Source organism: Prionailurus bengalensis, chromosome E4, assembly GCF_016509475.1.
Source record: "Prionailurus bengalensis isolate Pbe53 chromosome E4, Fcat_Pben_1.1_paternal_pri, whole genome shotgun sequence".
Taxonomy (NCBI): domain Eukaryota; kingdom Metazoa; phylum Chordata; class Mammalia; order Carnivora; family Felidae; genus Prionailurus; species Prionailurus bengalensis.
The window spans coordinates 2,848,642-2,876,092 of NC_057360.1; the positions used below are offsets into that span (position 1 = coordinate 2,848,642).

Consider the following 27,451-nt stretch of genomic DNA (forward strand, 5'->3'; position numbering starts at 1 on the left):
ATGAAAAGAATAAAAATAAGGTGAAAGAAAATTAGAGGATATGAATCCCATTACTGAAAGACTGGTGTATTTATATTTTACCAAGCAAAGTGAATTTCAAGGCAAAACAAAATGCCCTAATAGTGATTAAAAAAAAAAAAAAAAAAAAAAAAAAAAGGATCCTAGGATCCTTGAATCAGACTTGCTTGATATAGAGCAAGTACACATTTGCATATTCCGCTCTCCCCGGGGAATGAGGAAGTGAGGGAGGAAGCTGAGAGGGTGACAGAATTCTTCCCTCCTCACCTCACCCGCCCCATCTGAAGCAGGGTCCCAGGACCAGGGCTGCACCTGTAGGCGCCAAAACCGACGATGGTTCCTAAGTGAGGAACTCTACCTATGCCTTTAAACCTTAATGCCAGAATTCTTACGGTCCTGGTGGGGCGGGTTACACCTTACCCCACCTGGCAAAACCAAGCGAGGCAGGGAATGCTGCTGGACTGCCAGGTGGTTGAGCTAGCCCACAATTTCTGCATCTAACTCTGCACTGAAAGAATGCACTCAGAGGGAGGCATTTGCGAGACGAACATTGCTGCTGGCATTTGGGCCAGCACAGCGCTCAAGCTGAACATCCCTTCCAGAGGTGGAAAAGTTTGGGCAAAACGAAATGATAAATGGAGAGGAGGAGGAATAACTAGGGCTAAAGGCACCAATAAATGGGTTATGCAATGAGGGAAACCCAACATCACACCGATGCTTTCTTTGTGAGAGGCTCAGAGCAGAAGATGGTATTGCCCCTTAGCTCAATGACACCAGATGCTTAAAGTGGTGAAGCCACGTGTTGCCAAGATGCTTCTGCTTTGGGGACGGGACACAGTCAAAGAGGAATGCACAAACCTGGGTGGCATCGTTCTGGGAGACGTTTAATCACGTGATGTGATGATGGTCTAGAGGGTTAATGCCTCACGGGGACACCAGGAATGTGCTAGTGCCTCGGCTCTTATTTGTCAAGTCACGTCTACTGCCACGTGGTGTAACCCCGGCCTGGGTGGTTGAGATTCAGCCCTGCTGTGTGAACAGGTCTTAGGATAGTACTGATACCGATAACTAAACGTATTAGGAGATTCGGTTAAAGCCTCCACAGGATCGGATAAAACGAGCAGCCTGAAGAAGTAGATTCAGCTAACCATCAGCTGGTCTCGACATGGAAGAGCTCCGCACAAGTTTGTCATACAGCAAAAACGGCAGTAAAGGGAGAAACAAATAATTAAATTAGTACAAAAATATGAAAGTGTACGTAATGACCGTATAGAATGGGTTTGTGGTTAAATGACACATTCACACTACTGCTGATACAAACGCTATATGAAATGTAGACGCCCAAACAAATACAATCGCTTTGCGTTAAGGCCACGGGGTGGCCTGTGTCACGAAGAACAAACCCAATGAAAGGTCTGGCCTTTGCTTCAGCCGCTGGGAGGGGATCTCTAGGCCACGGGAATATCATGCCTGATCGGTGTGTCTTTGCCTGGAGGCTCTGGCCACCAGACAATCTAACAACGTAATTTGTGATGTAATTTACCTGGGCCACACAGTATCAGTTTTACCTCTGGAAGGGACCAGAAACTAATGGTATCATCCCAACTTCAGGGAAAGGTCAATCATGCAAGACTGTACGCTGAGCCCCCAAAACTCCGGAAACCCAATGCTCAGGTGCACTTGCTTGGTTAACAGTCCTGGTGCCCACCGTCACCCACGAATGGCAGGTAAGTAGAGCTGTTCCCAGCTCCACGGGGAGAGGATGACAGACGCTCCCCTGGACTCCGCCCTACACGCTTCTTCCCTCGGCTGGTTTCAATCTGTACCTTTTCTACGCAATAAAATGTAAGCAGGAAACTGTTCAGCAATTCTGTGAGTCCTTCTTGCAAATTATGGAAACCTCAGAAGTTCATTCTGATCCTTCCAATTCAAATTCAGAAGTACAGAGTTCATACTTGTCCTCTTCTGTTTTCTCGGTATCTCCTTTTTTTCTATACCAAGAGGCCGGATTCTCAAGGACACAGGGGACAACAGAATTAGAGTACTCCATAATCACTCATTTGTTTCATTTCACATTTACACTCAACAATCTCAAAAATAACATGACGAATACTACCCCAAAATTATGCTGAAGACAATTTGAAAAAAAATCTGCATAAATTCTCCCAGTTATCACCACTGACCTTTATAGTTCTATTAAATGTCCATTATTAGAGTATGCAGCCATCAATACTGTTCAGTCTCCCTCTTTTTTCCTGTTTTAATCCATAACTGACTATTTAACGAGCAACACCAGTCCTTAAGCTAAGGTCTCTCTGGTCATTTTGGTTGTCTGTAGCTCATTCTCTCATGGAATATTCCAGATTCTTCAGGAAGAATTCATGGGAACAACGTTCCCCAGGCTCCTGCAAGTTGACAACACTGCTGTGTGTGCTTTTTATACCTGAAAGTTGATTATGTTCGTGTTCTCTTTTCTGGGGTATCATAAATATTGAACATATTTTTTTCCTGTCATAAAGTTTTGTTGTTGAAAAGTCTGATGATGAACTAGTTTTCCTTTCCCTGTCACCTACTTGTTTTGTCACCACAGGACTTTTTCCTTTAAAAAAAAAAACAAAAACAAAAAAACTCCAAAGTTCTATAATTATACTAGCATTTGTTTATGCCCTATCTATCCATTATGTTATAGTTGTCACACATATTACATATGCATTCATCGAGTATCTACCAAAACAAATTTCTTTAAACAGTCACATATTTTAGGGAGCCCGGGTGGCTCCGTCAGTTAAGCATCTGACTCTTGATTTCGGCTCAGATCATGATCCCAGGGTTGTGGGATCGAGTCCCACCATCAGGCTCTCCACTGAGTGTGAAGCCTGCTTAAGACTCTCTCCGCCCCCCCCCCCGGCCTTCTCCCCAGCTTATGCTCTCTCTCAAAAATAAATAAATAAATAAATAAATAAATAATATAAATACATAAACAGCCATGTGTTTTAAAGAACTTTGGAGAGGGGTGCCTGGCTGGATCAGTTGGTTTAGTGTGTAGGTCTTGATCTCGGGGTTGTGAGTTCAAGGCCCCCGTTAGATGTAGAAACTACTTAAAATAAAGATTAAAGTTTGATCTTAAAAAAAATAAAGAATTTAAGAGAAAAAAAGGTGTTTTATGTATGCTGAGATTTTTTTTTTTTTTGCCATTTATTATGCTCTTTCTTCTTTCTTCAAGATCTGCATTTCCTCTTCTGACTCTTCATTCTGAAATATGTCATCAGTGTTTCTTGTAAGGAAGGTCTTAAGCAATAAATGCTCTTGGGTCGCATGTATCTGAAAATATCCTCTTTTTAACTTCATTCCTAAGGAAAGTAGGTTGATAGTTTTCTTCTTTCCAGTGTTGTCAAAGTTTTGTTTATCTTTTAATACCCGTGGTTGTGATGAGAAATCTGAGATCTTTCAACTTGTTTTTCCCATGTAAAATGCTATTTTCCTCTAGATGCTATCAAGACTTTTCATATCCTTTAATTCCATATTTTGATTTGGAGGTGCTAGGAGTGATTTTCTTCGAATTTCTATTGCTTTGGCTTGACACAATTGCTGATTCTATAAACTCATATGTTTCTCCAAACTTGGGAAGTTTTAAGCCATTATTTTTTTCTGCCTTATTCTCTTTTTCTGGGGCACCAATTACATATGTTGGATCTTTTCATCTCTAATCTGTTCATTCTTCCAATCTTTTCACACCTGCTTTGCATAAGAGAATTTCTACTGATCTATATTCAATTTCATAGACTTTTTCCTTTGAGTCTCCTTTCTGATACAGAAACCACTCAGTGAATTTTTACCCGAGATACTGTATTTTTCTTTTCTGACGTTTTCATTTGGTTCTTTTTTTTTTTCTATCACTGAGATTTTCTATCATCTCATTCATTTCAAATGTGTTTTCTATTACTTCATTAAGCATATTTAAAATAAGTACTAATCTAAGTATTTAAGTGATATCTTTCACTATACCAAGAGGCCAGATTCTCAAGGACACAGGGGACAAGAGAATTAGATCAGGTTTTACCTGATAATTCTTATAATTCAAACCTGGGTGACCTGGGTCATCTTGAGCTAGGAGTCCACTTTTTCCTCTTGAGACTGAATCATAATTTCCTGATACACTGAGTAATTCTGGATTGTTCTGTGCACGTTGTGATCCCATGCACACTGTGGATTCTGTCAAAAATCTCCAGAGAACGTTGGTATTTTAGTTTTACCAGTCAACCTAGTTAATCTGAGATGTATCTAACATCCTCTACAACATGCCTGAGGCTTGAAAACAGTATGCTGAGGGGCGCCTGGGTGGCTCAGTCGGTTAAGAGTCCGACTCCGGCTCAGGTCATCATCTCGTGGTTCGGGAGTTCGAGCCCCGCGTCAGGGTCTGTGCGGACAGCTCGGTGTCTGGAGCCTGCTTCAGATTCCGTATCTCCCTCTCTCTCTGCCCCTCCCGTACTCATGTTCTGTCTCTTTCTCTCTCTCTCTCTCAAAAATAAATAAACTTAAAAAAAAAAAAGAAAGAAAGAAAACAGTATGTCCAGTGAAAGAAGCCAGTCAAAAGAGACCCATTACATGATTTCATTCAGTGTCCAGACTAGACAAATCTATAGAGACAGATTAATGGCTGCTGAGGGCGGGGGAAACAATGGAACAGGGTTTCTTTTTGAAATGATGACAATGGTTTAAAATGGACTGAAGTAATGGTTGAATGTATCTGTGAAAATACTAAAAACGACTGTATGCTTTAACTGACTGAATTGTATGGTATGTGAATTACAGCTCAATAAAACTGTTAAAAAGAACTATTTATAATTAGATCTTAACAGCAATTTTTAATGAAGATCCCCTGAATATCACTGGCAAGTAATACAGAAAGGTAGAGATCACTCTTTCCTCCTACCAGGGGAAAAAAGTTTGGGAAAACGTCAGGAGCCAGTTACATGCCAATGACAACTATTAATGTTAATTATCAAGGATAAGATCTAATCCTTTTATGAATAGAGCCAATTAAGACAAGTTTGTGATTTTTAGATCCTTTTTTAAAACTGCTTCTGAGGGGCGCCTGGGTGGCTCAGTCGGTTAAGCATCCGACTTCAGCTCAGGTCATGATCTCGCGGTCTGTGAATTCGAGCCCCGTGTCAGGCTCTGGGCTGATGGCTCAGAGCCTGGAGCCTGTTTCCGATTCTGTGTCTCCCTCTCTCTCTGCCCCTCCCCCATTCATGCTCTGTCTCTTTCTGTCCCAAAAATAAATAAACGTTAAAAAAAAATTTTTTTTAAACTGCTTCTGAAAGGTTTAGAATAGAGAATTCTCCATTTTAAAAAACCGGTTTCACAGTCTACCATTACCTAACTATAAGGATGTCTATTTCCACAAAGAACTGTACAATGACAGGTGATCTAACGTAAAGAAAGGAGCTTCTCTCTGCAGATTATATACGCATGTCTAATTCTCTCTAATCGACAAGCTTAAAGCATTGTTATACATTGTTAATACTTTCTATTATCACTGATCTCTGTGACCTGCCAGCCCTCAGTGACCTTCCCTTCTCTATCAAAGTAGTTTCTAGTAGGGTCCTTCTGGTTTGTAGACAACAGGTGCACCGCTCTTAAAATGGTCATATCACAGATAAGACTCCACTAGAAACAGAAATCAAGGTAAGACACAATATTGGCTGCTAACGTTTGGTACCAGAATCAACATTCTGATTATCTCTGTATTATTTAAAAACATCATAAACGTCCTCATCTTTCCATTTTTGTCATTTCAAACTATGCCACGGGATCATCAAACATAACGTTCTGATCGGATGAAGCTTGTTTTTTTGGTTGTTGTAGCAGGATTTTATGTCTTTCATCATTAGCATGCTTAAAGTTGTAGCTGACAATCTGAACACCAAGCCTGCTGCTGAGTTTAATTAACATATTTAGAAAGAAGTTGGGGTTTTTTCCCCAACCTATAATTAGGGCTTGCTTTATTCTAACCCAACATTTGGCGTGTACTTTCATCAACCGGAGTCCGACATATGCCACATGATACTGTTTACTTGTTAGAAATAATCTCTCTCACAAATTTTACATTCAAGCAAATAAATGATTGAAAAGAAAAGACACACTCTTAAAATGCAAACTGCTTATTCAGCAAATCAAAAATGGAAATGTTGGCATTCAGACTTCAAGTTGGAAACTGGAGTGCCTCTGTGGCAAAGGCGAAAATCTGAGTTGACAGACTGAAAATAAGGTATTTTGGGACAGCTGAAATAGTGTTTCAATAAACACAGGGAAAAAACCAGCTATTTTGCTAAAAGCATTTAAAAAATATGGACATGCTTTCATAACAATATTTTTATACTGTATTTTCCTAAGTATTTAAGTGATATCTTTCACATTAAAATAACGACAAAATTTTATTTCTAAACGTTAACAGTCAATCGTTGTATATCTTGCTTACTTTGGTCTTCCTTCCTCAGGGAAGCTATTTCAATGTCTTTTTTCTTTTTAATAAATTTTTAACATTTATTCATTTTTGAGAGACAGAGCACGAGTTGGGGAGGGGTAGAGAGAGAGGGAGACACGGAATCCGAAGCAGGCACCAGGCTCTGAGCTGTCAGCACAGAGCCCGACGCGGGGCTCAAACTCACAAACCGCGAGATCATGACCTGAGCCAGAGTCAGACGCTCAACCAACTGAGCCACCCAGGAGCCCTTATTTCAATGTCTTAAACCATCTACTTCCTATCACAGACAGGTTTCCTCCAAGAGGTCCTCCTGATTCACTTGTTCACACTCTCCATCTCCACAGTGTTTAGGTATGTAATTCCTACTGCTTTTTTAAACCTGGTTTTGTGGTCATTCAACTGCTCTCTATCATTAGAGTTAAGCTTATCTCAAAGTAATTTTTCAAAATAAAGGCATTATTTCCTCCACTCCGGGGTACCTCACCTAAGAAAATAGGTAGAATATTGGGCAAACAGTGCTGGCTGAACAATACTTTCACCATGAATGAATTTATAAAAATAAAATCTGTCCTACTCGGGCAAAACTGTGAAGCAGAAGTATTTCCTTAAACTTAGTCTTTTTTCAAAAGGCAATAAACTGAATGTAAAGAGCCTATGACTTCCATAAGGCAGCCCCCACTCCCATTCCAACACCCAGGACACAAAAAATGATATTAAATGTTGGTTTGGAATGCATCAGCTAAGGGGCACCTGGGTGGCTCAGTCGGTTAGGCTTCTGGCTTTGGCTCAGGTCATGAGCTCGCGGATCGTGGGTTTGAGTCCCGCATTGGGCTCTGTGCTGACGGCTCAGAGTCTGGAGCTGCTTTGGATTCTGTGTCTCCCTCTCTCTGACCCTCTCCTGCTCGTGCTTTCTCTCAAAAATAAACAAACAAACATTAAAAAAATAAAAAAATAAAAAGAAATGCATCAGTTAAGACATTAATGTTATTAAACATAAAGGGAAAGATGATTTACTTTATTCCGCATATTCTCATTATCTTCCTCCAATTGTTTCTTCTTAGTTTGCTTCGTTGGCCACTGCTACTCTACCCCATCTCGAAATACTGAAACTCCTCAGGGTTCAGTCCAGGGTCCTTTTCAATGCTGACTTTCACTAAGTGGACTCCGCTTACCTCCTGAATTGCACATCATCTAAGTTCTGAGTTACAGAAAGAAAAATCACTTGCTGGCAGGCCAGAAGCCTAAGCAAATTTGGCAATCCTGAGGAATTCACCAAGATAGAGAGTTTCCTGGGCCTGGTTTCCAGACTTGTGAAAAGAAAGTAAAAGAGGTAATTTTTTTTCCCTTAAAATCTTTCCTTTTTTTTTTTTTTTTAAAGTTTATTTATTTATTTTTGAGACAGAGAGGGAAAGCAAGCAGGGGAGAGGCAGGGAGAGAGGGAGAGACAGAGTCCCAAGCAGACTCCACATGGTCGACGCAGAGACCGACGTGGGGCTCGATCCCACGAGCCACGAGATCATGACCTGAGTCGAAATCAAGAGCTGGGCTTAAGCGCCCACTGAGCCACCCAGGTGGCCGACTGAGCCACCCAGGTGCCCCCAAACCTTTCCATTTTGAAATGATTACAGAGTCAAAGGAAATTGCATAACTAGTACAACGAATCCCATGTACCCTTCCATCCGGCTTCTCCACTGGTTACAACGTATTACGTCCAGGGCACAATAGCAAAACCAGGAAGCTGACGCTACTACATTAATGTTCCGTCAGAGACCTTTCGGCTTTTATCCTTTTCTAACCTGTGCGTATTCCACGCGATTTTAGCCCACGTACAGACTCATGTAACTACGACCACATTCAAGATGCACAGCTGTACTATCACCACAAAAGAGAACTGCCCCGTGCTGTCTCACTCCCCACTCTGCCCCTGACCTTGTCCCCTGGGAACCATTCATCGGCTTTCAACCTCTGTAGTTTTGGTAATTCAAGAATGTTAGGTAAGTGGAGTCATAAACAACATAACGTTCTGAGCGTCCATGCTCGCCACTCAGGACTGTCCGGGGCCGCCCAGGCTGCCGTGTGCTCCCAGTGCCGCGGGCCCACGGGGCGCCCAGCAGGTGGCTACCACGCTGCCCGGGAGGGACTCGTGGGCCATTTCTAGTATTTTGCGGTTACAAACAAAGCTGCTATGAATATTCACATACAGGTTTTTCTGCAAATATGTTTTAATTGTTCCCGGATAAATGTCTACAAACGCCAACGACCAGGTCACATGGTAAGTGCATGTTTACTTTGTTTAAAGTTGCAAACTGTTTCCAGAGTAGCCAAACCATTTTACCTTCCTACCAGCAATGTGTGGGAGATCTCCTTTCTCCGCAGGGTCATCAGCACTTAGTAGGACTGCTGGTCTGTATTTTAGCAGTCCTAATACCTGCTCACTGGCCTGCCTCTCATGGGGGGTATAGTTCGCAGTTTGCTAATGGCAAGGGCACTGAGCAGCTGTTTACGTGCTCACTGCCATCCAGATCTCCTCTTGGGCAAGGTGTCTCTTTGGGTCTTTCGTCCATCCTATAACTGGACTGTCTGAGGTTTCTTGAGGATTGTGTTTCGAGTTCTTTGTATATTCTAGACATAAGTTGTACATCCTGTATGTGGTCTGCAAATATGTCCCCCCATTCTGGAGCCTGCCCTTTCATCGGCTTACCTGGGCCTTAGAAGTGTATGTTTTTAGTGCTGATGAAGTCCACTAGAGTAATTTTTGGTGTCCTAGGAACTCCTCACCAAGCCCTAGGTCCAGAAGATGTCCTTTGATGTTTTCTTCTGAGAGTTTTATACTTTTACGTTGAATATTTTTTAATGTTTATTTTTTATCTTTATTTACTTACTTTTTATTTTTGAGAGAGAGCATGAGCGGGGGAGGTGCAGGTGCAGGGGACAGAGGGTCTGAAGCGGGCTCTGCGCTGACAGCACAGGGCCCCGCGCGGGGCTCAAACCCACGAACCTGACCTGATCGTGACCTGAGCTGGTCAGCTGCTCAACTGACTGGGCCACCCAGGTACCCCTATGTCATCTACTTAAATCTATGACCCATTTTGAACTATTTTTCACATTTGTGTGAGGCCGAAGGAAGTTTGTTTTTTCGCTTACGATTCCCGTACTGTTTGCTGAAGATGATCCTTCCTCCACTGAGTTGCGTCAGCACCGTTGTCAAAATCAGCTGGAGGTAACTGCGTACATTTCGGCCTGGGTTCTCCTATCTACCTGGTGATCTGTGATGTCTACTCCTCCCCCACTACGCACTGACTTGCTTAAGGCAGCAACGTAGTAACTCTCAACAGTAGGTAGTTATTCTGACTACTTCGTTCTCCTTTTCCAAAATCATTAAAAGAATCATTTTAGCTACTCTAGTTTCATTGCATTTCCATGTAAACTTTGCAGTAAGCCTGTTTGTACCCAACAAATAAAAAATCTTTACTGCTCTAAAGGAAAAACCTGTGAGCTGTCGTAACTACTGAAAATGAAATGATGTTATTAAATTTGTAGCTAGGGACAGTCGCTTAGGGACAAGCCAGGAGCCTGAGGCCTAAATACAACTACCAACACAAGGGCAGGAGCTGGACTTGTTGCGGGTGGAGAGCTCGACACGTACTTTCACCTGGATTTAAAAGAACAAGAAAACAAGAACCCTGGCGGGATTTTGACAGGCGCTGCATCGAACCTGCAGATCAGTTTGGGGAGAACGGACATCTTTAACGTTTAAAGCACCGCCATCAGCCTCGCTACCAACAACAGCTCTACTGCTGCCATGTTTCTTCTGTCCTCAGTCCCACTGCGTCCTTTCCCCGCCTCTTTAAAAGGGGAGGAGCTTGGGGCGCCTGGGCAGCTCAGTCGGTTGAGCATCCAACTTCGGCTCAGGTCATGATCTTGCGGTTCGTGGGTTTGAGCACCACGTCGGGTTCTGTGCTGACAGCTCAGAGCCTGGAGCCTGCTTTGGATTCTGTGTCTCCCTCTCTCTCTCTGCCCCTCCCCCATTCATGCTCTGTCTCTGTCTCAAAATAAACGTTAAAAAAAAAAAAAAAGAAGTTTCAAGTTGCTGTAATCTCAGTGATAAATCATGTTTTGGAATCTAAGTTTAAAAAGCTTATGGGGGAACCAGAACAGTGCATAAGTCTGCTGGCACCGAGCTTAATGCTTGTTTTTACTAGATCACGTTACTAGAAAATGTCTGTACTTTATGGGGTCAGTTTGTAAATCAATTTTACAGCCTTCCAGAGTCAATCTCTGGGCTTCTTATTTCCATGTCCCCATTCCTGTCTCTTTCATCTCATAATTAACATCTCTGAAAACAGGTAACATAATGCCTTACAATGTGTTTTTAAAGTGTGTTTCTAGACATTTCAAAGGAAGTTGCAATGTTCTTGACTGAAATCTCACAATGTGCTCAACACTCGTATGTATGATTTCATGAGTCTTCTCATCCACTACTCTCCACTGCTCCTTTCTCCTGATGCATAAGTGAAGACAAAATTTTCATATGAAAATGTCTGTGCTGTCAGAAGACCAATAATGTATTTTATAGGTTTGGAAATAAATGCAGTTTGAAAGAGCACAAGGGGAGGGGCACCTGGATGCTTTGGTCAGTTAAGCATCTGACTCTTGATTTTGGCTTAGGTCATGATCTTACGGTTCGTGAGTTCAAGCCCCGCATCGGGCTCTGTGATGGCAGCACGGAGGCTGCTTGGGATTCCCTCTCTCCCTCTCTCTCTACCCCTTCCCTGTTCTCACACACACTCTCTCTCAAAATAAATCCATAAACATTTTTAAAAAATAATAAAATACAAGAACACAAGGGAAAAGAAGTATTTCCTTCCCCGAACACATCCAGTCTCCACTACTCCCTTTTTGTCTTCTCTAACTCCCTCTACTTGAAATTCGTAACTATAAAACATTCTGAAATCCAGCAAAACATGAAAACTGATACACAGTTGACTGTAAAGTCAACTTACTTAACACACTGTTTTAATCAAACACTACATTACCTAAAAGTATCAGTAACTTGATGGCTCCCGAGATCTAAAGTCTACAGCATGGTGTTCAAACATTTCCACAACGGGGATTGAAATCTCTCTTCCTAAACTCCACATGAGCTCTTTTCTTCAACCGAGTCACCTACCAACCCCTCTCTAGACCCACCCTCTGCCCGCCTGTGTCCCTGTCTCCTTCATCCCTTGTTTCTAGAACGCCTTCCCCTCTGCCCACAGAAAGCCTTTTTATTCTGCAAAGTCCTACCAGTAAAGCATCCTCTTATGAGCAATATGATGTTATATGAACAGCATAAATTCCGGCATCAGCCTGACTTCGATTTTAATCCAGCCTATGCTAATTACCGACTCATGTCTCTGAAGCTGGGTTTCCTCATCTGTAAAATGGAACATCCATTTTAGATGACACCCAAATCATAGATTTATTGTCAGAATTAGAATAATACAGGTAAAGTCCATAACACATAGTGAGAGTTCAATAACCAGTGGAAAAAACCATTAAGAATGGTTTTCTTAATGAATGGTAATCTTAAGAATTAAGATTATTTGTTTCTCTGAGTTCACTGTAATTTGCTTGTATAACCCAACAAAGAGTTCGCAATCTGGGCTCACTCCATCTCTTAAACTTTTGCCCTAAGTGATTATTTAACTTTTATTACTTTAGTTCTTATTTATGTCTTGTGTTTTGTGTCCCCAAATGGACTGGAAGCCTTTTCCAAGTCAGGACCATATGCTACACTTACTTAAAATTTTATGCAGTTTAGCACAGTGCTATTTATAAAAGAAGACCCCAGGAATATTTCCTCAGTAAAGCATCTACTAAAATACAATCTGTCCAGAAAATGAGAGCCACATTTCAAGAGGTGCGTTAACCTAGCAGAACATGTCCACTGAAGAGTAAAGGGAGAGAGAGGAGGGAGAAGGCACAAAGTGAGGGTGAGGGTACTATGTGCATGTCAGATAGTGGGAGACAGAGTGTGTACATAAGCCTTGAGAACACAGAAACGACAGGTATTTAGATGTTTAGCCTAAAGAGAAGACGGCTTCAGAAGGCATGGTGACAAGATAAATTAGATCATTGTATGTGGTTCTACAGCAAAACTAGGACCAACGATTAGGAGAAAAAGAAATTCAGCTTAACATAAAGTAAAATTCTATGACATCGGAGCTGTCCAACAATGAAATGAATGGGATTCATTTAACGGTAGGTACCTCGTAAAATTACACATATTTAACAGAGCTCAGGGTTGAAATGCTTCTCAATGTCAATGTCAGAAAGATAGTTGTCAGGTAGAATGCTGTGTTGAGAAGAACTCTAAGACTGCACATACAGTCGGTGGGAAAGGGTCTTATGATCAGTTAAGAGTATCTGTGTCACAGCCTGGAAGAAGGGCAGGTAACACAAATACCTCATATTTACTATCTCCAATCCAGAGGAATTATTTTCAAAAGTTATCATTCCTTATTGAGAATTTAGATATGAATTGGGTACAGTTTCACAAAACCCCATGAAACTAACATTCTTTAAATGTTCAATAAAATGATATTTTTAAAGTATTTTTAAATGAGTCCTCAGCTAGGACCTTGGGTTACTGTTTGAGCAAAGAAAGAAGCACTTTGGTTTCTCATCCTGTAATTCGCTCTTGAGACCCTAATACCATCATAAAACACGTCATGTTTTACAATTTTCAAAGTATATTCATCCTTTTATTTTTAATAAAATTTGTGACTATCAAATATCAATAGGGAAAAGCATATGAGTAGGCAAGAGCCACAGTGAGATCTGATGAATAGAAAAGTTTTAATCAAAATGATCTTCCTTTGGGGTGCCTTGTGGCTCAGTCGGTTAAGTGTCCAACTCTTGATTTTGGCCCATGAACGATCTCACAGTTTGTGGGATCGGGCCCCACGATGGGCTCTGTGCTGATTGCACAGAGCCTGCTTGTGATTCTCTCTCCCTCTCGCTCTCTTTCTGTCCCTCCCAAGCTCACTCTGGCTCTCTCTCAAAAATAAATAAATAAACTTAAAAAACATTTTTTTTAATAAAAAATAAAAATAAAATGTGAGACTTCTCTTTAAGCTCTTCACATAAATTATTATGAGCTGTTCACAGAGAAAGAGACTTCTAACGTGTGTCAACAGGTCGAAGAAGAATCCCAAATGAAAAAATCATTTTGTAAACAGACCCATTTTTATCATTCCATCTTACACTGCATACAATCAAACACACATCTGTAGGGAAGACTTTAAATCAATCATTACACCTGTCAAATAGTTTACAAAGACAAAATTCCTCCGCGGCCATCAAAAGCACCACGTTCCTCTAAAAACGTCTGCTTCCACACTCACACAGCCCGCTGCTGCGTAAGGTCTTACCCACCTGTGTACGTAGTGCAGCTGATGAACGGAGTCGATTGCTATCACCATCTCAGCCAGGTAAAACCGAGCCATATCTTCAGGCAGTCTATCTTCAAATTTGCTGAGCAGAGTCAGCAAATCCCCACCAACATAATAATCCATCACCAGGTACTGGGAATGAGAAGAAAAAAAGTAATCAAATAATAAGGGTGAAAAATTAACATATGTAATAGAACCCAAGGTCAAACAGCACTGGGGTCAAATACCGTTGTTGTTAATTAACAAGAAGCTGTGTGAGATGATCATTACAAAGCCTGTATGCTTCCTGAGGCAAGAATATAAAGTTTTTAAAAATTGAGGCAGGGAACAACGAAGGATTACCATTGTTTTGTTGTTATACTTTGCCAAGTAACGACATCAAAAAGGAACATCAACATCATCGCCTATAACAGACCATAGTTTTATCAACGTTTCATAGAAGAATAAACATTTTAATTCACAAATTACAGTAATTCCGAATGCAAGACAGCCATGTATGTTGAATAGATTCCTTTTATAACCATTATTACGTTTTCCCTCTTTTCTCTTGGACTGGTAGCAACTTTATTAAACCAGCACTGGACCAGCATTTGGAAAGCACTCTTATACAGGATATAATAATTTCCACGATGTACATACTCCTCTTATTTCTGATAGTGCAGAAGTATCCAAACGGACTCTTCTTAGGTCTATATAAACAGAAGCCAAGTAATTTTAGATATGGACTCCCACGAGTATGTGTATACGATACTGTGATTTATAGTAAGAAATACGTACATTTGTTGGCACAAAGCTAGTTTTTGTTATTTACAAGAAACTCCTTTCAACCACACTAGTATTTATGTTGATGAGGTGACTTTTGCAAAGTCTCTGGGTAACCTAAGGACAGGGGCTGGTCGCCAGGGGAACCAACTGAGATTAGAAGGATGGAAATTTCTAGGGAAGGGCCGAGGCTAAATCCATCCTTAATAGCTAATGACTTGATGGATCATGCCTATCTAAGGACGCTGTCCTAGAAACCCAAAAGGATGAGGTTTGGAGAGCTTCCAGGTCGGCCAACAAGTGGAGGTGCTGCGGGACGGGGGCGGGGGGGAGGCTCCACGCCTCCCTCATCGTACCCAGCCTTGTACACCTGCGTCACGGAGCTCCTCCTGAGTCCGGTGAGCTGCTCCAGCAGACCAACTGTATCTGAGGATTAAGTCGTGATGATCTCCAACCTACCGTCTGTGAGTCAGAAGCACAAGTCATAACCTGAACTTGTACCTAGGGGTGAGGAGGGAGTCTTGTAGGACTGGACCCCTTAGCCTATGGGATGTGACACTATCTCCAGGTGGACGGCATCAGAATGGAGTTAAACCACAGGATGCTCTGCTGGTGTTGCAGAAACCCACACATCTCATGTCAGAAGCAAAGCAGTACTGAGAGAGTACTGGGGAACGTAAGTGAAAACAAGTCTTCCCTTACCATAGGTATACGCCAAAAATGAAAAGACGAGTAGACACCAACATGTTCACAGGGATTAGCTCTGGGTTGTCAGATTACCCATGGTGTCACAGACATCTGGTATTTTCTTTCTTCTTTGTTTTTAAGTTTACTTATTTATTTTGAGAGAGAGAGAGAGGGAGTGCGAGCAGGGGAGGGGCAGAGAGACAGGAGGAGAGAGAATCCCAAGCAGGCTCTGTGCCACCAGCATGAAGCCCGACACAGAGCTCAATCCCATGAACCACGAGGTCATGACTTGAGCCGAAATCAAGTCAGATGCTTAACCGACTCAGCCACCAGGTGTCCCGCTTTTTGGTATTTTCTAGATTGCTTTATAAACACGTATATATGTGTGTGTATTATAGTACAGTATAATATAGTAATTTTATCGTACCATAGCATATCATATCATATATATTTTTTAGGTTGAGTGGAAACAAGACAGAGTGAAAAGATGATCTTTGTAGTCAGAGAAACCTGTATTCAAATTGTGACTCTGGATTATCAATGACTTTTGAAAAATAAATTAATCTCTTTGACACTTTATTCTCTCATCTATGTTATCTATGATAACGACACCTTCTTCTGAGTGTAGCACTCAGCATGAAGGACAGTAAACAGAAGATTCTTAAATGTCACTTATAACACCTTCAAGTTAAAATGCTTTTATCACTGAGAGGCACCTGGGTGGCTCAGTTGGTTAAGCGTCCAACTCGTGATTTCAACTCAGGTCGTGATCTCACAGTCGTGAGATCAAACCCTGCTTTGGGCATGGAGCCTGCTTAATATTCTCTCTCCCCCTCTCCTTCGGTCCTCTCCCCTGCCTGTAGGAGCACATGCTTGCTTGGTCCCTCTCTCAATAAATAAATAAGTAAAATTATTTTATCGCCAAATAAAGATATTACTTCAGTGATATCACCAAGTTGACATTTAAGATTTAAAGAGTCTTGAGAAAATTCACATTCTTGTCACTATACATTAAAATGATAAGCATGGGCCATTTTTATTAAATAAAAGCAACCAACTTCATTTTTTAAATCCTTGAAAATCAGAGAAACAATGCATTTCAAATTCTGGTCTACGGTTTACTTGTTATATTTACTAGACCTAATGTTTAACAGACTCTATCACGAAGATTAGAACAAACTAATATAATGAAACTCTTGGCGTAAACATGTTGCTAGAAATGACGGTGGCTGTGGAGAAGAAACCCACATCTACTACTCTAAAGTTAAAGTACTTCGAGTAGCAAACACAAAAACTTTTCAAATAAAAAAGTCTGCTATTAAAACTGGAAACAAATACTTACACACAGAAAGCCATAAAACATAACTCACCCCTTCAACAAACATTCACCAGGTGCCAATCAGGATTTTTCCATCCCAAACCTGGAGAAAACCCCCGAGGATAAAAAGGCAAAAAGGTTCCTACATCAAAGACTTTCCTGCCTCGACAGTGCACAGTAGCTGTTCTCACTACCCCAGGCTCCTCAGGTCCGAGCATAACCATCTACCAGAAAACTGATAAAAAACATTCGTGTCAACATTTTTGCCACCCACGGTCACCTTCAAAGTCTAGGCTCCCTGTGCCAGCCTATCGCCTACTTTCACCCACAATCCGCTCTGTTCTTCCTCTTAATAAACCCCATGGATCCCTTTCCTTCAGCCTCTCCATGTGCCTTACTGGACCTCTTCTATGATAAATACACCTCCTTGAGACGGCATACAAAATTATGAATACACAGGGGGGCCTTGGTGGCTCAGATGGTGGAGCGTCCGGCTCTCGGTTTCGGCTCAGGTCGCGATCCCGGGGTTGTGGGGTCGAGCCTCGCATCAGGTTCCACGCTGAGCACGGCACCTGCTTGGGATTCTCTCGCTCTCTCAAGGAAAAAATTTTTTTTTCCTCAAGGAAAATTTTTTAAAAATCATAGTACCTAATTATTCCTAGTTTCCCTTTCCTGCGGCCTGCTAAAGAGAGTTCTGGCTCTGTCTGCTCGTATACTCTTCCCCTACCTTGCCCTCAGAGGTCAATTCACTGTTTCTAAGACAGAATTCAGCAACTGGAGAGAGCAATGAGCAGAAAACACAAAAGAAAATTCGCAAGAGAAAAGCGATGAATTGAACATGAACTATGCTCGCAGTCGGGTTTTGGTATCAGGGAGACAAGATGCGTTAGAAACGGCCAATGAAAGCCTCACATAGGAAAAAAAGCTCCTTTTGTCCGCAACACATACCAGCAGATCTCTCCAAGCGCTGCCCAGTCGTTCTTTTACGTGTTCCCTTTTGTTCAGGACAACATTCAACTGAATCACCAAGGTCCTGCTGCATCTACTTCCTACTGAATCTCCATGGAGTCCATCCACTTCCAGCCCCACCCACTTCCCCAATCCCCATCCGGGCCCCTGGCCTGTCTTGATGACATTAAGCTTACAGGTTTAGGGACAAAGTAAACAGCTTTCTATTTGATATATTATTCTGTAAATGACTTTGTTGCGAACGGAAGACAGAATACAGAACAAGAGGGGAACACACAAGCTCATTCACAATTCCACAGCGAGGAAACACCCACTGGGTGCGCCCATCACACTCCCCAACTGAGCCGCCACAGCGAGTAAGGGCTCCTGCCTTGACAGAATTTACAATCTAAAGGAGAAAAAAACACAAATCAGTGGGCAACTTCAGTGTCATGCAAATACCGTGACAGAAATAAGTGGAGGGTATTGCTGTAGGCCCTTAAAGGAAAAGAACCTGACTTTGAATCCCGTTCATTCATTCATTTGTCTAAAATGTCTTTTTGTACAAGGTGTGAAAACTATTCTCTTTAAGAGTCAATTATCTAAAACAAGCAATTAAATATCCATTCTTTCTTGTAATTAGATTGAAACATCTCCTTACCATAATTTAGGATGTGAAATACACTTGGATCTGCTCTTGGGCCTCTATCCTGCTAAGGTTGTCTATTAACATGTCAGTATCATATGGCTCTCAGTGAGTAATTAGTAAAGTTTAATATCTGGTAGAACAACTTCCTACTCATAAACTATCTTTAAAATAGTACCCAATATGGCCAAGATGCCTTTAAACAAGCTTAAGAAAAATATAGACTGAGAGGTGATGTTCGTAAGATAGGTCAAGGAGATAATAATCCTAGCATAAAGGGCCCCCACCAGGGGTCAAGAAGAGGGCAAGCAATCCAGCAAAACTAGGCTGAGGCTATATTAACCATTAATTTGTCGAAGAGGAAGCACAATTAGCCAATTGACACACGGTCACAACCAGAGCAACAACGAAATCCATTTTGCACCAAGCAGGGAGTTCTTGGGGTTGACACACTGCAACTCTTCGGGAAAGTAACTTCCTGTACTTACTGAAATGTAAAAGGTGCGTACCCCTGGACCTGGTATTCCCACTTTTAGGAATACAGTCAATGAAAATAAGAACTCCAATATGTCGGGCATATGGACAAGTATATCTACCTCACGGCACTTTGATAACTGCAACAAGTCAGAAACAATACGAATAGTGACCAACACGGAAACCATTAAACGGATCCATCCAACATGTCCATTCTGTGGAGTAGTACACAGTCGCCAAAAAGAACAATTGAATATATATGCCCATGGGATCATTGAAGGACAAGAGCAAGCTGCAGAGTAACATGTACTTGGTTCTTACATTTCTAGACCTCTGTATTGTAGAGGGGAAGGAGCACTGCAGTTGACCAGTGATATCAAGTTCTGCAACGGGCCAAAGGTGATGGACCCAAAGTCAAAGGCAAATAGCTCATCCACACTGAGAGGAAGAATGAGAACAGGTACAAATGCGAGTAAATCTACACAGATACAGGGGAGGTGAAAGGGAACTTTCATGCTGAGACTAGAGCATGGCAAGTGGCAAGTTCATGCTTGAGTGACCAGTGCTTTCACTGTCTCCATGAAGTAGGAGTCCCAGTCTGTGGGCACAGGGTTTTCTAGATAAGGTCCCTGTAGCAGACACAGGGATCACAGCTGCTGTCCCTGCCTTATGGCTGTGTAATCAGAGGCGTAAGAAGTTAAACGATTTGCCCAAACATACCCTGGGTGGGCGGAAAACCAGAGCTCAGGGTTCTTGATCCTGAGATCAGCTTCTTTGTACTCAAAAGAGTCATCGATAAAAAAATGGACTACACCCATGACATAAGGAATATGTGCAGGGCGCCAGAATACTAAAAAAGAAATTAAAGACACAGACGGAGTCTCTAGCAATCTTTCATCCCTCCAAAATAAACAGACCACTAGGCATGGCCAAAGCACACCATAGGATTTCCAACTCCGAATTTCTTAAAAAAAAAAAAAAAACAACTTCATCTCAAATCTTGTGCTTATAAGAAACTGCATTCCAAAGAAACAATGCTACAACGTGTGAAAGCATACAATAAATGAACTGTGTTCCGGAGAAAGAATGTCTCCTAGAACAGATATGCTTGTGGAAGTTTCCTTGGGGAGAAGAGGAAGTCCGTTTAGTCATCCTGCTCTCAGAGACATTCGCAGTTAATCCTGGAGCCCACCCTGCACTCATCCTTCTGTGCCTTTTTCTAACAATTTCTATCTTCAGCACAAACTGGTTTCCTGTAAACAGTCTGGAGTTCGTATGACTAATCACCATCTAACATTTAAATGCCTCTCATCCTGTAAACAGTTGACAAATGCTAATTCAAGAAGCAGAATTTTTGTTTTAAATATTTCCCTGACTTTTTTTTTCCCCCTCCAGGATAAAAGAACTAAACAGGAAACAGAGGACAAGGAGGTATGAAGAAGACACAAATTTCACGGATTCATAATATTCTAAATGACATCAAAGTGATAAGAATTGCATGTGACAGTGTTGATGCAACTAAGCAGGTTTGTGTTTAAGGAGTTTTTTTTTTTTTTTTAAAAAGGGTCTAATCACATTTTGATATCATTCATTAAGTTACGCCAACTTATCTGAAGCAAATAAAACACATATATGCTATGACTCTATATAATTTTTTCATCAATTGGCCGTAGAGATATTTGAGCAGGTTATACGTGAGACTGATGGCTTTCTTGAATCACACAGCACTACAGACCAGGTTCCTTATGTGGCTACCTCCGGGCTAACAGTTATTTTGGAAAAGAACTGTATAATAAAATTTACTTTTTGGTATCTAAGACTAGATTTGCCAACATTTCTAAATGATTTTATTTTCTAATATTTTATAAATATTCAAAAGAAAGTCTTTGATGATAACCAAGGTAATTTAGGACTTGTACTCTTGAGACTAACCCAGCACGCACAAGCTTCCTCTCCGCTAAGAAAAGTTACACTGTAACTTTTATTCTAAAACTATATTTTCTATAGTTTTATTCTATAACTATTATTCTAAATAATTAAGGGCTGATATACATAGACTATTTCTCACCGAGAAATTAATAAGTGATGTATATATATGTGTGTGTGTGTGTGTGTGTATAAACTATTTCTCACTGAGATATTTCTCACCAAGAAATGAAAAAACAATTCTAACGTCAAAAGCAAAGGACACATAGAAGACTAACCTCAGAGGAGACAGAATAAGTCAGGCTTTTTGTCAATGAAAATGAGGCAAACTGTTGCTATACAAGATTGGGTATTTGGACACTCCGGTTCTGTATCTAAAAACTTCTATGTTTATAACGAAATACAGAGTTTTAAGCAATCCCTGAATCCACAGTGTTGCACCTATCTATAACAGAAAGCATGGTCATTGGTGGATTTATTATCGAAAAGCATTCAAAAATCCATCATGATGAACTGCTGTAAGTTTGCTAACCAAATACTTGGTATGTGTTTACTCTTAGAAATTTTGCCGACAAATCTGTGTAGATTATATTTGCACTGACACGCTCATTGTGAAAATTTCACAGAAGTATGGCTAAATCAAGTCAAATATAATCCCACTCAATTTAACAGAACTAACGTATGCAAAGCTCTCCACCAAGACTTTTAAACAATTCTGACTAAAGCCCACAATAATAAATACGATTTATATGACGGTTCAATACGTATCATACAAGAAATAAATGTCACGAAACAGTAATTCCTCTTACTGCCTGCACTCTGTCATTTCCTATTTTATTTAATTTTTTTAAATGCTGGTTGTAACCCTTACATTGATTTTATGATCCACCAATGGGTCACAATCTGAAGTTTGAAACACACTATTCCATTCTGCAAGCGCATAAGGGATATAAAGACAAGATCTGGCCTAAATCAGACGAGCTCCGTGACTACTAAATTACACAAACTTTTAATTATATTTTTGCTGAAGACAGCAGGGTTCATGTCACTTAAGTCAAAGATGTATATATACATATGTTACTCGGATAACGACAGCACTAAGAAAGAAGGTAACGCTAAAATGAAATGAGAAAGATGAATTCAAACTGGGAATTCTGGAAATGACTTTTAACACACAGAATCTGAGAACAATCTTGCAGTATTAACTGGACTTCACCGGGATGAGGGGAGAACGGGCACTAGGACGAAAGGTACCAGGGACAAGGGCCATAAAGGCACAAAGTAGAATACAGATGGCCAAGAGAGGCACTATTCCACTGAGGCAGAAAACCAGGGTTTGTGGGTGGGCACGGTATTTCCAGTTTATCTTTTCTCTCCGACCACCACGGTGCAGCTGACGTCACTGCGAACCATCTCCCTCCACCTCAACCCACTCCCCCTTCATTAGATCCAATGGGGCAGAATCCCCATCTCTCTCTCTCGCTCTGACCCTCTGCAGGAGTCTTCTCCGTGCTGGGTCCCCTGTCTCTGTCCTCTCCAGGCGAACCCTCCTCGTTTACAAGCACTAGGCAGTCATTCTCGTCTACTACTTGTATTCGCTGTGATCTACGAAGAGGAGGGGGCCGCCCATTTTTTCCTGTAAAGGGCCAGACAGTAACCACTTCCGCTTGTAGGCCAAGAGGAAAAATCAAGATATATAATAAGATAGAAAACCAATCTCCACACATTTTTATTAGTACAAGTCAAAATAAAATAACTAAGTGTGAGTTTTGTGATACAGGTGTACTAATAGAAAAATGGAATTCTTTATGTGGCGGAGGGGGGTGTAACAGTTTGCTTAATTGGGGCTCAGAGTCAGTGTTCCTCATCATCCGGATCTAAAGCTAACGGCCCTCTGCAAATGCTGATCTGTAACGAGATGCTCGTATGTCATCTGTGAAAATGTCTTCACAAAGGTGGCTACTGGTATCAATTCATGAGCAGATGATTAAGTTTATTTATTTTCTTGAGAAAGATGGAGAGCACGTGGGAGAGGGCAGAGAAAAAGAGGGAGATGGAGAATCCCAAGCAGGCTCCATGCTGCCAGCACAGAGCCCGACGTGGGGCTTGAACTCATGAGCCACGAGAACATGACCTGAGCCAAAACCAAGAGTCGGACGCTTGACCGACGGAGCCACCAGGCGCCCCTCGTGAGCGTATAACTTTAACTGAGCATGCTCCTCACTTGGAAGGCCTTTGCAGAATGCTCTGGGACTGTTCTGCTACTTGTGTTGAAGCAAGTCATTACACCGCAGGTTAATCACTTCTAACTAAAGGTCAGGTGAAGTTCTCAATTGCCGATAAGCGGGTTTTAAACTCGAGGCAGCTCCTTAGCACTTAAATCAAATCCCCAAAACTGGTCCTAACTGCAACTGGAGCTCAAAAGGTCTATCTGATACAAATTTATGTGGAAACGGAGACCTCGTTTCTTTTTACTTTCGACAGCATGAGAATTAGATAAAGCAGCTTGACATTACCTGTGATTCAAACAACGTTAAATGTCAAAATGACGGCCCCGTAGTGTAAGTTTTACATGTAAGTGCTGGGTTGTCTTATAATTTGGGGTTAAATTTATTCTAAAACATGTCAAGTCTACAGGAGAAACGCATTTCAAAGCTATTCAATATTCTCTAATAATGGCTGAGGGTGGGGCTTTTTGTTCAGAAATGTTTCAATCTGGCCCTCTGCCACAAAGTGTTAACACCGCAAAAGCACTCAACGTACGTACAGCAGGTGAGGACACGCGGCTGTGGCTTCTGACAAAAATTCACGAACACGGTAACCGTTGTTTCCATGACACTGAATAAAGCTGACCGGGGATATTACTGGTTCAATAACAAACGACAGATTCAAATATTTGCTGCCAGCTACCTGCCGATTAGGACGACAAAGGACGTCCACGGGCTTTAGGCGCCTGATATCTTACATTATGTGTCAATCTGTCCACGCACATTTTTACCGCTCTCCACCGCAATGCATCTTAGCAGAGAACATTCAGGTTGTACCAAATTAGCATCTTCTCGACTTCTCCGAAAATACTATGGACTGTAATTATTCCACACAAACTATTAACAAAGGCCGATTCGTCAGGGACTTCAAACTCAGCCCCGACGCCTCAACTAACAACAACAGAGCACAATCTGTAACCTCTTTCAACTCAAGAGCCAAAACCAACCACTCAAAATCGTTTCCAGGTTTTCAAATCAACCACTGATGCTGTTCCCACTGCCCCCCATTCTTTAAGCAACTGTTCTCACCGAGGCTAACGGTCTCAGGCAAGTTTATTTTCTGTGAGCACGTCTCTCTGCGGCCACACACCTGATTTAATTAACCTGACACCGGTAAGTGGCTTTCCTGCCTGCCTGACAAATGAGCCGTCAGGAACTCCCTATGGTTGCTGCATCCTTTTCGGGTTTCATTTCTGTGCCGAAATTCTGCGGTGAAAAGGTATTGTTTTATATTTGGTGACCTTCCTGACGGCTGCCTTCCTGTGGGCTGGGAATGCCGCGATCCGAGCTCAGAGCTCCCTGTGCAACATGGACACCCGCATTCGAGCAGGACAGCGGTGGTGTGGCGCCCGGTCACACTGGGCTGCCGTTTGGGTCGTTAACAATCTCATCCGCACTCCGCTTGCCTGAAAAGCACAGTACGTAAAGTCTGCACGTGCATTCTTCCCGACAGGAATCATAAAATGTCACGGTACAGCGATACGTATTGCGTTAGAAATGCTATCAAGTTAGGGCGCCCGGGGGGCTCGGTTGGTTAAGCGTCCGACTTCGGCTCAGGTCATGATCTCACGGTTCGTGGGTTCGAGCCCGGCATCGGGCTCTGTGCTGACAGCTCAGAGCCTGGAGCCTGCTTCCGATTCTGTGTCTCCCTCTCTCTCTGCCCCTCCCCTGCTTCCGCTGTCTCCCTCACTCTTTCAAAAATAAACAGACGTTAAAAAAGAAGAAAGGCTATCAAGTTATAACCGTCACTGTGATTTGAAGGCTGCCAAGCAGCTGTGCAAAGCGTCGCGACTCACGTGTACATACGTGTCACCGTGTGTCACCGTGCCGGCTGTCGCAAGAGGCCAACTCCTCTGCCCTTGTAGTGCAAAAGCAGCCACTGACAACATACACATCGTCAGGCATGGCTGCGTTCCAACAGAACTTTATGGACACTGAATTGTGAACTTTATGGAACATTCACGGGTCACAAAATATTCTTCTTTTGACTTTTTTCAAGTATTTAAAAATGTAAAAACAATTCTTAGCTTGCAGGCTGTACAAAAGTAAGTAGGGGGCCAAATTTGAGCTGCAGGCCGTAGTTCGCTGAAAATTGATCCAGAAGAGGAAGAACCCCAAGATAGGTAGTGCTACCGGCCCTCAGGAGCACCTGACTGACAGGTCTAACCCACTAAATGGATCACATGACAATTCAAAGCCAGTATGTGCAAATTAAACTAACCACCCTCCCCCTCCTCTACTTTCTCCTTCCCAAATATGTTTCCCAACTCGATTCATCAACTACTAAGCACTGAATCCCACAAGTCAGGCCCTGGAACACGAGGAATCGTTCACACTGTCCCTTTTAAAGCCCCTCTTGAAATCAGACTGAAGTCCCAGCTCCCCAGCTGGCTCTCCACTCGAAGCCCCACTGTACACCCTCTCCCCTTCCCTACTGCGATCACCCTGGCTTCCTCCCTTCCTCAGACGCCCCTCGTCCCCTCTTACCACAAACTTTCCACGGCCCTAAAACCACAGTGTTCACGCCTGGCTCCGTGAGAGACGCCTGAGCGATGGTGGGGGAAGGCAGGAGGAAGGAGCTAAGAGACCGATCGAGGCAGTCCCATTTCTGTCGTCCAGGCTCTCAGACTCAATGCCATTTTTATTTTATTTTATTTTTAATTTTTTTTTTCAACGTTTATTTATTTTTGGGACAGAGAGAGACAGAGCATGAATGGGGGAGGGGCAGAGAGAGAGGGAGACACAGAATCGGAAACAGGCTCCAGGCTCTGAGCCATCAGCCCAGAGCCTGACGTGGGGCTCGAACTCACGGACCGCGAGATCGTGACCTGGCTGAAGTCGGACGCTTAACCGACTGCGCCACCCAGGCGCCCCCACAATGCCATTTTTAAAAATACACAAGAGTTGCAGACCAAAATACCCCACTGATTTGAGAAATGTGGCTGACTTGTGGCTGACTTCTTATCCGTGACACGTCAGGTGCCATGTGCTGGGACTCTCTCATCTGTCCCCGCCCCTCCCCACGCCCCTACTCTCCCCTCCATCAAGCCGCTCCACCCTGCACATTTGTGTTCACCACGCCCTCCCTGTGTCTTCTCCCTTCTTGGTTTAGCTCATTGACATTCGTCTCTGAAGGCTCCTCACTGACTTCACGCCTGGGAATGAATGTTCTACTTTCTTCATCTGGAATGAATGTTACACTTTCTCAGCTAAGTCTGAGGATATTACTTACTTGGCTTTGGACTGATCATCCGGAACAGTAAGAAAAGAGATCCTTTGTCTCTTACTACTGAATCTCCGGGATCTAGAGGGCAGTGCCTAGCACACGGCACACGTCCCATAAATGTCCGTCACAAGAACAAGACTTCGTACTAATTTTTAGACCCCGGGCCCCAGTGTTGTGTGTGGCACTCGGCAGGGACTCAACACGTGTGCTAAAGAAAAAACAAACCGTGAGACAAAAACTGGGGCCAGGAAACGAAGAGCCTGGAACGGCAGGCCCAGGGGTCGCATGTGGGGGCGTGCGGCCACCATCATCTCCTTCAGTCTTCACTCAGCAGTGCTTCTCAGCTTCCCGTTTTCCTCCGAGCTCATTCCCAATCTCTTCTGCCACGTGGTTCGGGATGTCCATATAAAAGCAGATGAGCCCGGATGTGAAATGAGGCTCCGCTTAAAGTGGCACGTGGCCACTTTGCAAAATGTGTAAAATTCCAAGTAGTAAAAGAATACTACAGACCAAATATGTTGGGAAAATCGTGAAAAGAGAAAATCCTGAGCACTTTTTCTAGAATTTAAATGTCTGGATTTAGTATCGACTTGCCTACTACAGAGCATAAAAGATTCCAGTGGAAAGGTACCAAATTACCCGGGGGGGGGGGGGGGGGGGAGGGAGGACAATTTACATGCTGTGAAATTCAGTGGTATTCTAAATAGTAACTACATTTAAATAACGCTTGAAAGAAACTAATGCTAAATTCTGCTGATAAAAATTAAGAGTATTGAAACATATAAAAGTGGTTCTTACTAAGTTATTGTCATCCTGGAAAGCATAATGCAGGGTTGTAATCCATTTATTATCTCCATTCACTAACACGTCCCTTTCTTCACGAAAACACGCTGTCTGAAAAGGAAAAACAAACAAACACTTTTTTAATCAGAGGACACGTCACGTAAAACTAGGCAATATATTATACAAACAATTGCTTAAGATATTTGTTATGCTTTCCGTCCTGGAAAAGGAGTACATCCAATATTCCAGGACTTGTCTACAGGCCAAGCACCCTCAGAAAGTGAGCAGCAGGAATGATACCTTGAAAACATTCTCTCTTGAAAACTCCTGCTGTAGTTCCAAACAACCAGAAAAGTGCACAGATTCATTTCACAACCACGGCCCATTTAGGTAATATAAACGGTAACATTTTGCCATCTTTACTTCTGTTCTTTTTAATTTTAGGGACATGAAATATAAGTAAGTGGTAATCT

General features: G+C 42.2%; 1 protein-coding gene across 17 annotated transcripts in view; it reads right to left on the reverse strand.

Moving 5' to 3' along the window:
* CDC42BPA (CDC42 binding protein kinase alpha) overlaps window positions 1-27,451 on the reverse strand; it is a 321,754-nt gene that overhangs the window by 181,377 nt on the left and 112,926 nt on the right. For all 17 annotated transcript variants that reach the window (XM_043568805.1, XM_043568804.1, XM_043568800.1 and 14 more), the window contains 2 exons: window positions 26,994-27,089; window positions 13,925-14,073 (listed from right to left, as the gene is read on the reverse strand). In XM_043568805.1, the coding sequence (XP_043424740.1) occupies window positions 13,925-14,073; window positions 26,994-27,089 (245 nt within the window). The remainder of the gene's footprint in view (window positions 1-13,924; window positions 14,074-26,993; window positions 27,090-27,451) is intronic.